The sequence below is a fragment of the Bos indicus genome, chromosome 10 (assembly GCF_029378745.1).
Source record: "Bos indicus isolate NIAB-ARS_2022 breed Sahiwal x Tharparkar chromosome 10, NIAB-ARS_B.indTharparkar_mat_pri_1.0, whole genome shotgun sequence".
In the NCBI taxonomy this organism is placed as follows: domain Eukaryota; kingdom Metazoa; phylum Chordata; class Mammalia; order Artiodactyla; family Bovidae; genus Bos; species Bos indicus.
The window spans coordinates 58,958,394-58,971,330 of record NC_091769.1 but is presented as its reverse complement, the minus strand read 5'-3'; the positions used below and the strand labels follow the sequence as shown (position 1 = coordinate 58,971,330).

General features: G+C 42.0%; 1 protein-coding gene, 1 long non-coding RNA gene and 1 other non-coding gene across 3 annotated transcripts in view; 1 reads left to right on the top strand and 2 right to left on the bottom strand.

The window, feature by feature from the left end:
- LOC139185276 (uncharacterized) overlaps positions 1–12,937 on the top strand; it is a 218,476-nt gene that overhangs the window by 151,480 nt on the left and 54,059 nt on the right. The gene's annotated exons all lie outside the window — the stretch shown is intronic.
- Positions 1–12,937, bottom strand: part of CYP19A1 (cytochrome P450 family 19 subfamily A member 1) — a 32,864-nt gene that overhangs the window by 17,408 nt on the left and 2,519 nt on the right. Inside the window, exon 2 of the mRNA XM_019968827.2 lies at positions 11,968–12,118. Within this exon, the coding sequence (XP_019824386.1) occupies positions 11,968–12,118 (151 nt within the window). The remainder of the gene's footprint in view (positions 1–11,967; positions 12,119–12,937) is intronic.
- On the bottom strand, positions 3,883–3,954 carry TRNAR-ACG (transfer RNA arginine (anticodon ACG)). The gene has a single exon. It is a non-coding gene; the product is annotated as a tRNA-Arg (tRNA).

The window sequence follows — 12,937 nt, the reverse complement described above, 5'->3', positions numbered from 1 at the left end:
AATTTGAATTTCTTTTATTTCCTTTTCTTCTCTGATTGCTGTGGCTAGGATTTCCAAAACTATAGCAAATGAAAATGGCAAGTGTGGGCATCCTTGTCTTTTTCTTGATCTTAGAGAAAAAGCTTTCAGCTTTTCACCATTGAGTATGTTTGCTGTGGGTTTTTTATACATGGCTTTTATTATGTTGACATAGATTCCCTCTATGCCCACTTTCTGGTGAGTTTTTATTACAAATGGCTGTTAATTTTTATCAAAACCTTTTTCTGCGTCTCTTGAGATGATCACATGGTTTTTACTCTTCAGTGTGTTAATGTGGTATACCACACCAATTGATTTGTGGATATTGCAAAAATACACAAACAATGAAAGATCAGAAAGAGAAATTAAGGAAACACTACCATTTACAATAACATCAATGAAAATATGATACCTAGGAATAAACTTACTTAAGGAGGCAAAAGACCTGTACTCTGAAAACTAAAGACACTGGTGAACTAAATTGAAGACCACACAGATGGAAAGATATACCCATGTACTTGGATTGGAAGATTGAATATTGTTAAAATGATTATACTACCCAAGGCAATCTACAGATTCAGTGTAATCCCTATCAAATTACCAATGACATTTTTCACAGAACTAGAAACTAAAAATTTTTTAATTTGGAAACACAAAATACCTTGAGTAATTAAAGCAATCTAGAGAAATAAAAATGGAGCTGGAGGAAGCAGGCTTCCTGACTTCAGAGTATACTACAAAGCTGCTGCTGCTAAGTCACTTCAGTCATGTCTGACTCTGTGTGACCCCATAGACGGCAGCCCACCAGGCTCCCCCGAACCTGGGATTCTCCAGGCAAGAACACTGGAGTGGGTTGCCATGTCCTTCTCCAATGCATGATAGTGAAAAGTGAAAGGGAAGTCGCTTAGTCGTGTCCGACTCTTAGCGACCCCATGGACTGCAGCCTACCAGGCTCCTCCGTCCATGGGATTTTCCAGGGAAGAGTACTGGAGTGGGGTGCCATCGCCTTCTACGTACTACAAAGCTACAGTAGTCAAAATAGTGTGATACTGGAATAAAAGTCATATGGATCAATGGAACAGGAGAGAAAGCCCAGAAATAAACCCATACACCTATGGTCAATTAGCTTATGACAAAGGAAGCAAGAATATACAGTGGAGAAAAGACAGTCTCTTCAATTAAAGTGGTGCTGTATACCTGATACTAACAAAACATTGTAAATCAACTATACTTCAATAAAAAATTTTAGGAGGACAAGATGGCAGAGGAGTAGGTGCACGTGGAGTACATCTCTCTTCACGGATACATCAGGAATACACCTTCAGACACAGAAATGCAGGCAGAACACCAGCTGAGAGCAGACAAGAGTACCTGACCAGCATAAAATAATGTATGCTGCTAAGTCACTTCAGTCGTGTCCGACTCTGTGAGACCACAAAGACAGCAGCCCACCAGGCTCCCTCATCCCTGGGATTCTCCAGGCAAGAACACTGGAGTGGGTTGCCATTTCCTTCTCCAATGCATGAAAGTGAAAAGTGAAAGTGAAGTCGCTCAGTCGTGTCTGACCCTCAGCGACCCCACGGACTGCAGCCTTCCAGGCTCCTCCGTCCATGGGATTTTCCAGGCAAGAGTAATGGAGTGGGGCGCCATTGGCTTCTAGAACCATGCAAAACTCGCATCCTCAGCTGAACAATAGAGAGGCTGGCCCATCAAACACCTGATGTACTGAACTACAGAGTAGGATCCTACCCAGGGTGCCCCTTTAAGTGCTTGACATGCTGATCTACAGAGTAGGAGCCCAGCCATGTCTATGTGTCTGACGTGCGGAACAACAGAGGAGGACCCCAGGCAAGGGAGCCCTCTAAGTGCCTGAATGGGCAGAACTATGGAGAAAGACTGGCCAAAGAGGCCTTCCAATTGCCAGTTACAAGAGGCTCAAAAAAAGACTCTGATAGGGCAAGAACTCCTGGAGTGGAGGCAGTCTGTGTCCCTGCACATTTGGCGCTGCCAGGGTTCCTGCAAGCCAAGCAGCTGCGCCACCTTCACACTCAACCCTTACTGGGGCAAAGCTGCCACAGGCAACAAAAGTCTTGTGTCTAAGCATGCAGGGTTGCTTCGGTCATGTCCAGCTCTTTGCGACCCTGTGGACTGTGGCCTGCCAGACTTCTCTTTCAGGGGGTTTCTACAGGCAAGAATACTGGAGCGTATTGGCCAATACTGGTTGCCATACCCTTCTAGAACTCTATATTTCCTTCTGTCCTAGCTGCCAACTCTCCTGAGCACCTGGTGCCGCCGGAACCCCTGCAATCCAAACAGCTGCTCCACCTCCACACCTGGCCCTCACAGGGACAGACTCAAGTCCTCCAGTGCAGCCTCCAGAGCAAACCCCAATGAATGACTCACATGCAGAGGTGGATATAAAACCACAGTTGAAACCCAGGGGCAGTGTAGCTAAGGAAGAAGACCCAAAACCTTCCCACCAGCTGTACAAGCTGCAGATTAAATCCACATGATCAACTAGGCAGACTCTGTGTCTGTGAAATATATAAAAGGTCATTGAGAGCTCCCACAAAAGAAAACGCACTAGTTCTGATAGCTGTGGACATTGGAGGAAAGAACACACAGGAATAGGACCAGATTAGAATCTGAGCTGCCCCACAGCAGGTCCAGAGATCAGCACAGTGTTGGAGGGCATCCTAGGGAGGTGAGGCGGACTGTGACTCCCAGCGAGGGAAAGGACTCTGACAGCAGTGACTCAAGAAAAACATTTATTATTCTTATGTTTTGATTTGTTCTGTAGATTCTTTGGATTTTTTTTTAATTTTCTTTTTTTTTTTTCCCCTTCCTACCCCCCTCTGTTGTAGTTGTTGATTTTATTGACACTATGAAATCTAATTACGCTTTTGAGCTTTTTTTTCTCAGTCACATTTTTTATTGTTGTTATAAACCTCTGCCTCTCCATTGGGTTTTTGCAGTTCTATGGAGTTTGCCTTTTTTTTTTCTTCTTCCTTTTTTTCCCTCCTTTTATTAATTTTAATTTTTAAACCTATTATTATTTTTTCTACATTATCCCTTTATTTGCTTTTCCTACTGTTCTTTTCCCCTTGCAGTTAATCTTTAATGTATATAAATCTTCTTTATCTACCTCTATTTAACTTTGCATACCTATTCTTTCTTTCTTTTCTTTCTTTCCTTTCCTCTCAATGTATTTGTTAGTTTTGTTTCCATTGTTTTATTCCCCACTTGGCACTGTGCTTTAGTTTTGTTTTCCAACTTGTGCTTTAGTTAGTTTTGTTCTTAACTGGTAGATATAAGTATTTCCTTTGTTCACCAGATCAATCTACTGTACTTTGTTTTTGTTGGACTGTTTTGATTTTGCTTATGGGTGTGTATGTATATGTGTATATTCCATTATCGTAATTATTATTTGCCTGATTTTGTAACTGTCATTTGTCTGGGGTTCATCTTTGGTTTCTCGTTTTGGGGTATTTATTTTAATTTCACTTAATGCCATAACAAACCACTTGTGGAGTCTTCGTTCCTGACCAGAGATCAAGCCCTAAGCCTTTGGAGTGGGAGCACTGACTTCCAAGACCCTAGACTAAAGAGAACTAACCCTAGGGAGTATCAAATAGTGAGAACTCACACAAAGGACACCGCTGGAATACGAGACCTGGCATCACCCAGCCCCCAGTAGCACCCTGTGCAGTACACCTCATCTACATACATGTACGTACATGAAGTCGCTCAGTTGTGTCCGACTCTTTGCAACCCCATGGACTGTAGCCTACCAGGCTCCTCTGTCCATGGGATTTTCCAGGCAATAGTACTGGAGTGGATTGCCATTTCCTTCTCCAAAGGATCTTCCCAACCCAGGGATCAAACCTGGGTCTCCTGCATCGTAGACAGACGCTTTACCATCTGAGCCACCAGGGAAGTACACCTCATCTAAACAACAAACAAAGCAAAAATACAAACCCAGTCATCAGCAGACAGGATTACCACCTCACTCAGCCTTGCCCATCAGAGGGAAAAAAAAAATCTCAGCATAAATCTCACCCTATACAAAGCTTACACAAATCACTGGACCAACCTTAGGTCTCATGTACCACCTTCCACCTCCCTGTGCTAGCACAGCTGTTCCAAGCTTGTTACCCAGACCCCTCTGTAGGGCAGGACAACAGGCTCTTCAGATTACAGGGTTTATGTCACACAGTATTTTTATGTGGACCACATGGCCAAGTGTAAATACATCTTAGTGACACATAAGCATAGCAGAGTGACTTTCCTCCTTATATGTTTCTGAAACTTCAAAAAATTTCCACTTGAGTATCTTCAAATTGACAGCCTTTTTTTCACAGAGATAATCAGAAAAAAAGAAGCAGAGTTTGGAAATTAAAAAGAGGGACAGAGTGGTGAGCAGAGAAGTAGAGGTTTTTTGCAGTGCAGCTGCTGGAGACATGAAGAAAGTCAGTGCAGGGTGAACCAGTATTAGTCTGTGCTTCAGCAGTATTTACAAGACAGAAGCCAGAATGTGTATAAAAGATGCCCACTTTGTGTGCTCTGGTGAGGAGCTGCCAGAGGCAGAGCTAAAATGATATAACCCTTAAATTCGGGGCTCAAGAGCCAATCTGCTCAAGTCTGCTAGGGAAGTTAAAATAGACCTTCTAGAGCTTTCCCACTATTCCATGTGTCCAAGGCCAGAGTGGAATTCAGAAGAGACACAGATCATGACATCAGAAAGGGATCAAACATTTGAGCAGAGGAATAAAGGAAAATATGCACATTATAACAGGAAAGTAAATATATTTTTAAACAAAAATTTTTTTTTGATGTGGACCATTATTAAAGTCTTTATTGAATTTGTTACAATATTGTATCTGTTTTATGTCATGATTCTTTTGGCTGCAAGGCGTGTGGGATCTTAGCTCCCCTGTCAGGGATGGAACCCACACCACAGGCATTGGAAGGTGAAGTCTTAACCACTGGACTGCCAGTAAAATCCCTAGGATATATTTATAAACATCTTTTTGACATTGCAAAAGAGGGAGCATCTGGAATTTTTCTGGTGTGCAGGGGATAGAAGTTGGAAAGAATCACACAGTGCTCAATTGTGCAAATTCTAGACGCATAACTTATTTCTGATGTTAGCTTTACTTTAGATGTTATTTTCTCCCTTATTTTGGTGCTTAATATTGTACAGATTTTCATGTATTCACTACTACTTTGGCTCATCCTTCCTTCTATACTAAAATTCTGTTTCTCAACTGCAAATTCTCCTACTATGGCTGTTTTCTGAACAGACAACACTCAAAGATTGGGAGTGGCTACTATACCCTATGCATTTATTCTTCCAGTGAGCTAGGGTGGTCCTCTCGCTCCAAGTTGCAATTGGCTCCTGAAAGGATGACTTATCTCTAATGAGGTTGTTCAGTGAATGCCTGTGAGAACACATTGCCATAGAAGACCCTGGGCCAAAGGAGCTCAGCTCCAACTGAGTAGATTAGGTGGTGGGCTAAGTACTAGCCAAACCCACACATCTGTGATGGATTTCAAGATCCCATTTAAACTTTAAAAGAAAGCCCCTGAAATAATGGCAGTGCTATGAAATGAAAACAAAATTATCATATGAATGAATTTACTTGATATATATTTTAGGAACAAAATCTTATTTTCAAACCAAAATACTCTCTAAGTCACATATATTCTTGATTTAATCCCAGATAATATTAATCAAATTATCCTAAGTTTTGGGTAAGTTTTTCTCTTCTTAGCAACTATAAAAGCAAAAAACCAAATATCCAGATGCTTCTATTTGTGTTTCAGGGAATTAGTTTAACCAACTAGCCAAATTTTGTCCTGTGTGGAAATGTCATGGTATAAAAGGACTGAAACTCTTATTAATTAAAAGATTTTAGGCCTCTAGCTTTCTCATCTTCCCCCACCTCATTCTATAATTAAAGCAGAAAGCAAGCAATTTATTTCCTCATTATTCACAAACTAGTATACACATTTTAATTAGGAAACAGGCAGAACAGTATTTTTCTACTCTGACTCCTAGAGCTTTGGCATATTTCATAAAAGATATTGGTCTTTCCATATGTTTTGAGGAACTACCTCATCAATTTAAAAAAAGAGAATAAGAAATCCCAAATCAATCCAACTAAATGCTGGTTAATAAAGAGCTACCATTTAAAGGCAATGTGTTCTTTAAGGGGCACCAATATCTTACTTATCCTGAGACAGAGGCTCTGACTTGGCAAAGAATGCTTCCCAGGTAGTGTTAGTGGTAAATAACCCACCTGTCAATGCAGGAGATACAAGCGATCCCTGGGTTGGGAAGATCCCCTCAGGGAGAGCATGGCAACCCACTCCAGTATCCTTGCTTAGAGAATCCCATGGACCAAGGAACATGGCGGGCTACAGTCCATAGGGTCACAAAGAGTCAGACATGACTGAGCAGCTTAGCACGCACATGCAGGCAAGACAGAGGTGATACACACAGCAAGGAAAGTGTGACTAAAGACAAGCAGTTTAAAACAAAATCACTTATCAAAAGTAGGCTGGTCTTATCTAACCAGAGTAAATCAGGAGAGCGAAGAAGGGAAGGTTGGTGAGGCGCTAAGGACCTCAGCCCAGAGCTCTCCTGACATTTAGGAGGACAGAGGAGACCTCCTTCCCATAATTGTACCGGCTGTAACACTAGGTAAGGGGGATGTTACATGGATTGACTGACTGAGAGAGTGAGGGCCTCTCACCACTGAGAAGAGACCAGAGTCCCCAAGCTCAGAAAGGATACTGGGTAGTTTAAGATGCCTGGTCCCTGGAGTTGTTATTCTTCTCAAAACATGACCGAAGTCAAAAGCTATCTCCAAAGAAGGCAAATGTTTTGTCTCTTCAGAATGAAAAGTAGTCAGGAAGTCAGTTTAGGTGGTAAAAAAGAAATTTAGGTGGTTAAAAAAAAAAAAAAAGACCTCCCTTCTGAGTTTAAAGAACTCACAGACCCATGGTGAGGTTCAAGACTGATGAGTACTAGAAATATGGGGAGATAATCAATGGAACAACTGGTACCAAACATTCAAAAACACTTGCTTCCTGTACACCTGTTCTGTGCCTGTCACTCACACTCCATTAGTCTTACCACGTTTTCCCTGTCCTTTGCCCTCTAATAATCTTATGCAGCTCTAATACTGAGGTCACTGCAAGAGAAAATGAATATAACAGAGACCTGACTGCAACGACCCTAAGCTGATCAGATTTAGTATTCATAATATGGGACCACCTTCCCTGGGCTCCCGATTATGATGCAATATGAAGTATCTAGGACTAAACAGGAAAATACTCTTACAAAACAGTTAATCTGAATTGAATTGAGCTTATAAACCTAGTGTTCAGTTTATAGGCAATACCAGGAATAGAAGAGTATGTTCAATGACACCATAATGAGACAATGAAAGGCATATGGAATGTGGGGCATCCTGTAAGACAACTGACATGGTTTCTTCAGAAGGTCAAGGTCAGGGGACAAAAAGTAGGGAGATTGTTCGGAGATTGTTCTTCTAACGTTCTTGTTCATTTGAACTTTTCTTACTAAAAAGTTGGGAAAATATTTCTTGTTTATCATTAAAGTCTCTGCCTGTCATGCATCCTCACCTCCTTGGACCTCTACTTACTTTGTCCTCGTTCCCTGGTAAAATCTCAACCCTGCTAAAGCCAACTCTTAGATTACTCTGCTTGCACCTGGCAGCTGAATGGGGCCAGGGAAAAACCATAGATGCACAAAGACACACACACACACACACACAGAAGGAGTCTCAGTTAAATTCAAATGGGCCCATGGTGCAGTTGCCCAATCTAGTACATTTCCTGAGTCCAATCATGCTCTTGTCTCCTCTATGACTGTTATATCCTGCCTCCTCTCTTCACTGTTCTACTTCCTCACCTTTAATCTCAACTACAGACTTGATTGGGTCAGGAAGATCCCCTGGAGAAGGGAATGGCTGCACATTCCAGTATTCTTGCCTGGAGAATCCCATGGACAAAGGAGCCTGGCAGGCTACAGTCTATAGGGTCACAAAGAGTTGGACACCACTAACACACACATAGAGGCTTGATTTCCTATTTTAATGAGAAAACAGAAGCAAGTCCAACCATCAGGATCAGTGCCATATGTTCAACTTCACTTCTGTTACTGGGGATGAACTTCCATGTCCCTATTCAAGGCCAATTCCACATGTCACCTGAACCTCTTTGTCATCTCACCTGGCACACTCCTCCTTTCTGCTGCATCGATGGTTTTCCTCTGTGACTCATCATTCCCACCAAAGCACACATGTCATAGTATCTTGTATCTTAGCAAACAAAAAGACTTGGACCAAATACCCCTTTCAACCCTTATTCTATTCCTCTGCCTCCTTTAGGACAAAATCCTTGAAGAGTTTGTACCTGGCACCTCCAATTCTTCTCTCCCATTCTCCACAGTGGCCACATTTTGCCCCCAGAATGCCACTGAAACTCCCCTTGTCAAGGTCACCCTTAACCTGCCTGGTGCTAAATGCAATGCTCACATCTCTGTCTAGTCTTGTGGCACTATCTGGATACTTGACAGTTCCATCCTCCCTGCCACGCATTCCTCATCTTGCTTTCAGACCACCACATTCTCCTGGTTTTCCCTTTTCTGTCTGGCTCTCCTCCTCAGCTCCTTTGCTAGTTTATGACTACAGTAGAAGGTCTGGATGGTCAGAACTTCCTTCTTAATATCCCATTCAGTGGTACTAGGCAAGTCAAGTCAACATATCTGAAATGGAATCCTGATTTTTCCCCATCCGAAAGATGTTCCACCCACCTCATCTTTTATACAGCACATATTTACCTGATAATAGTGTGGGTTTGCCATCCTGGTTTGCCTGGAACTATCTGAGTTTTACCATAAAAATCCCACAACATGGGGATAAATTTATGCACTATTAAAACAGATATATAAACACTATAACAATAGTATTTAAACTGGTAGCAGATGGGCCAATTTGACCCCAGTTAGCGTATTAAGTGCTACTCGCTTATTGATGCTACCCATGTTCTTCTTTTTGATATTCTTGCAAACACCAATATATACTTAGGGCACGAAGTGTCTGTGGCCCCTCATTATTTACAGCACCCCTGCCTGGGGAACTGTGCACACTTTACCTACAGATGATCAGATGCCCTCCCCCCGCCCCCGCCCCCCCCAGCTGCTCAGGCAGAAGCCCAGCAGCCCTGGTGCCTGACTCTCCCCCACCCAAAGTTCTGCAGCCCCAACCACTTCAGAACTAAGCTGAATTGAAAAGTTGGGCCATAATCTCAGCACAGTTGTAATGATGACAGATATCAAACTTTCTGAAGAGAAAAGACCTGGCATATTATTCAAAGAAAAAGCTTTCTGGGGTCCAGTGGGGTCTCTTCAAGAGGTACAGGAAGTTCTGGAAGGATCTGAAGAGCAGCGAGGGAAGGAGATGGGGACAAACACGTCCTATTCCTGTGGGGAGCTCAGCCCTTAACAACAAAATCGAGCGGCTCAGAGGCAATTATAGAGAACACAGAGACTCCAACCAGAGAAGAGCCTGTGAGGACAGGACCAGGGAAGAACGGGGAGAGCAGAGATGGAGCTGGGCACAGGCAGAAGGCTGTTTGTGTCCTCAGTGTGAAGGAAGCACCTGACAGTTTGGGGGTCAGTAAGGTCACATTCCTGTAAGGTGCAGACTGGTCAGATGGCACGTGCTGTGACAAGGATCCTGTTTCAGGAATTGCCTGTGAGGCTCCTGGGCATTATTCTGGGGATCTGAGTATCTACTGTCTATGAGCTGTTTCTGTCCTGGTCATCTGATCCTTTCTCAGGTGCTTCATTCTTCCCTCCAGGTCTAGTCTTGCACCTCCATCACCTGACCTAGACCTTAGGGGGAGAAAATTAGATGAATCCACTCCAACCTGCTTCAGCATTTCCCCATACTGAAGGGAAAAGCCCTCTGTCCTGGGAGCTTCTTACCTCCTCTCCTCCCTCCAGTCTGCAGCATATTGGAATTACCTGGAGGGCTCTAAACACCATCAATGCCTGGGTCCCCCCATCAAGAGACTATAAAAGTTGGGATGTGACCTGGGCATTGGGATGTTGAACAGCCCCCTGGGCGACTTTGATGTAAAGCCAAGACAAGAAGCACTGCTCTAGACCCCGGGCTGCAGGTGTCATCCTTTTGGATAAATATCCTGTGGATCCCTTCACCGGTATCTGAGGGACAGGCAGATGCTGACTTGAGGAGGGCTGGAAGGCAACTTGCTGCCCTGGGAGATCAAAGAGCAGGAGGTAGTGTCCCAGTCTCCCAAGCTCAATAGTCATCTGTTCCAGGACAATTTTGAGACTGAAAATTGGCTGCAAAAATGAGTGAAGTAATGATTCTGAAAATGAGAACATGTCAAATTCATTTAAATTTGGCTAAGCAGAGCTCAATACACCAAGAGGAGTAAAACCTAAGAGCACCTATATTCTCACCGTTAGAGCAGTGAGTCTCAAACTGGAGTGTGCCTCAGAATGACCTGGAGGCCTCATGGACAAAGATCCCTGGGCCCCGACCCCAGATTTTCTCATTTAGAGTGTCAGGGAGGGACCAAGGATGGAAAGCCAGATGTGTCTACTGCTGGTCAGGGGACCACAGTCTGAGAACCACTGTACTGGGGTGTTTGACTTTAACCCAGTGAAATGACATTTCCACCCAAAATGACATTTCCGCAGAAGCTGTATAAACATGTTTAGTTATATAAACATGGTCTGTCTTAGTTACTATTAAGACTCTTACAACAGCAAACTGAATGAAATGGGAAAACACCCAGGCAACGATTGAGGAATTAGTTTGGTTCAAAATAACATTCTTGGATAGGTAGAAATATTTGAAAGGATAACATCTTTTTCTCCCCTCCTCCCTTCTTTCAAGTATTTGGCTCAAAGTATTCAGGCTTTGTGTTTACCATGGTATTTTCGGAAATGATGTATAATATGGCATGAAAAAAAGCCAATGTAGTTTCCAGAAATGCTTCACTTATTTCTGGGCAATAGTCTATGTATCTGAAGAAACAATTCTAATAAATAAGTAAAATACCCTGGTCAGTCTTAGTTTCTGAGTAAATCTTTGTCAGGGATTATAAATATAAAATCTCATTAATGAGACATTCTGGCAGTTAGCTTTGCTAAATTCTAGCAAAGTAGCTGAACATCTATGATATGTGCTTTATTTTAAATGCTTCATTTTCTATGATCAGTCAGTAAGAAAACTAATATTTCACAAAGCTAGTTCTTTAGTTGATCCATATTTTGTTAACACTGAAGTGAACTCAGTCTACCAGTTATCTGGAAAATGTAATGGAGCAGGAGAATACCATTGCTTTTACCGGCACACTGACAGTCACTTTAGGACAGCAGCATTCTGTAAAGAGAAGAACGCCTTCTTCGTCTGCTGTCTACCCTCCTGTTGGCATTAGAAACACATCAGCAAATTGATGCAATCAGAATTCCGCTCCCCTCAGGTATTTGTTTTTTTATTACTATTTGTTCATTTGTTTTCATGCTTACTTCTACAGTTAAGACCAAAATCTTAGGGAAGTATAAAAGATAACACCTCTCCTTCAAGTGTTTTGTCAAAACCAAATCCTCTGTATTCTAAGTTTCCACATTCCCTGCTCAGAGATATTTTGAATAATTTCCAGTCTTTCCAGAATTCATTATATATGCCTCAGGTCTCAAGCAAAACCCAATTATTCTGTTTGTCTCAAGTGTTAGATTTTTAACCTGGTAATCACTCATCTTTATTTAAGTAGTAAAGACATTGGAAACAAAGATGGCAAAATATCAAAATGAGTTTGCTTTTTAATAGGAAATATCCCAACCTTGATTTTTAAAGTATTTCTCCAATTATTGAGACTTACTTGCTAATAATAAGGGTTTCCTCTCCACATACCCAGACTCTCATGAATTCTCCATACATCTTGTTGTAGTAATTGCAGGCACTGCCGATCCCCATCCAGAGGAACCTGCAGTGGGAAATGAGGGGCCCAATTCCCAGAAAGTAGCTGGGACCTAGGAAAGTCATCAGATCATAATCAGTATTTCAGCACTACTCAAAAGAGCAATTGTTTAAGATACTGTTGTTCTTGTTCCTATAAATCCAAATGTCCTTTTATATCTTCTGATCTATATGGGTGAGTCACACACACAAAATAATTAAAACAACAACACAAGTTAATTAACATGAGGCTCTTCACAGCTCTACGAGTAAAAAGTAGTCCACACCACACCAATTCCTTATGGTCTCAATCATTTCAGTCTGAATGGACGGGTTTAAGAAGAGAATCTTAAGCTAAACCTCATTAGACAAAATAAACCTGTGCACATGAATGTTCATAGCAGCCTTGTTCACAATAGCCCCAAAATGAAGACACCCCAAATGTCTATTAGCAGTAGAATAGGTGACTAAACAGTGAGGTGTTCATGTAACTGCATACTATATGAACTGCAGCTGCATGCCACAACCTGAATGAAACCTACAGGCAAAAATGTAAGGAAAAAACCAAGACAGAAGAATAAGGAATATAGGATTCCTATTGCTAAAACATGCAAGAGCAGGTAATACTGAAGGATATTGTTTAGAATATGAAATTAGGTGAAAAATCTATCAGAAAGCAGGGGAGTGATCATTATAGAATAGAAGGCTATTTACTTCTGGGGGTGACAGAGGGTATAACTGGAAAGGCACAAGAGGAGTTTCTGGGATCCTGCTAGCATCCTCCTTTTTGTTCTGATCTGTGATCACATGTTTATTTGTGCATTTTATGTAGAACAGATTTTTAACAGGCAAAAGGAAACTGTGTCACCATACCTTTTTCCCCAGCGCTCCCA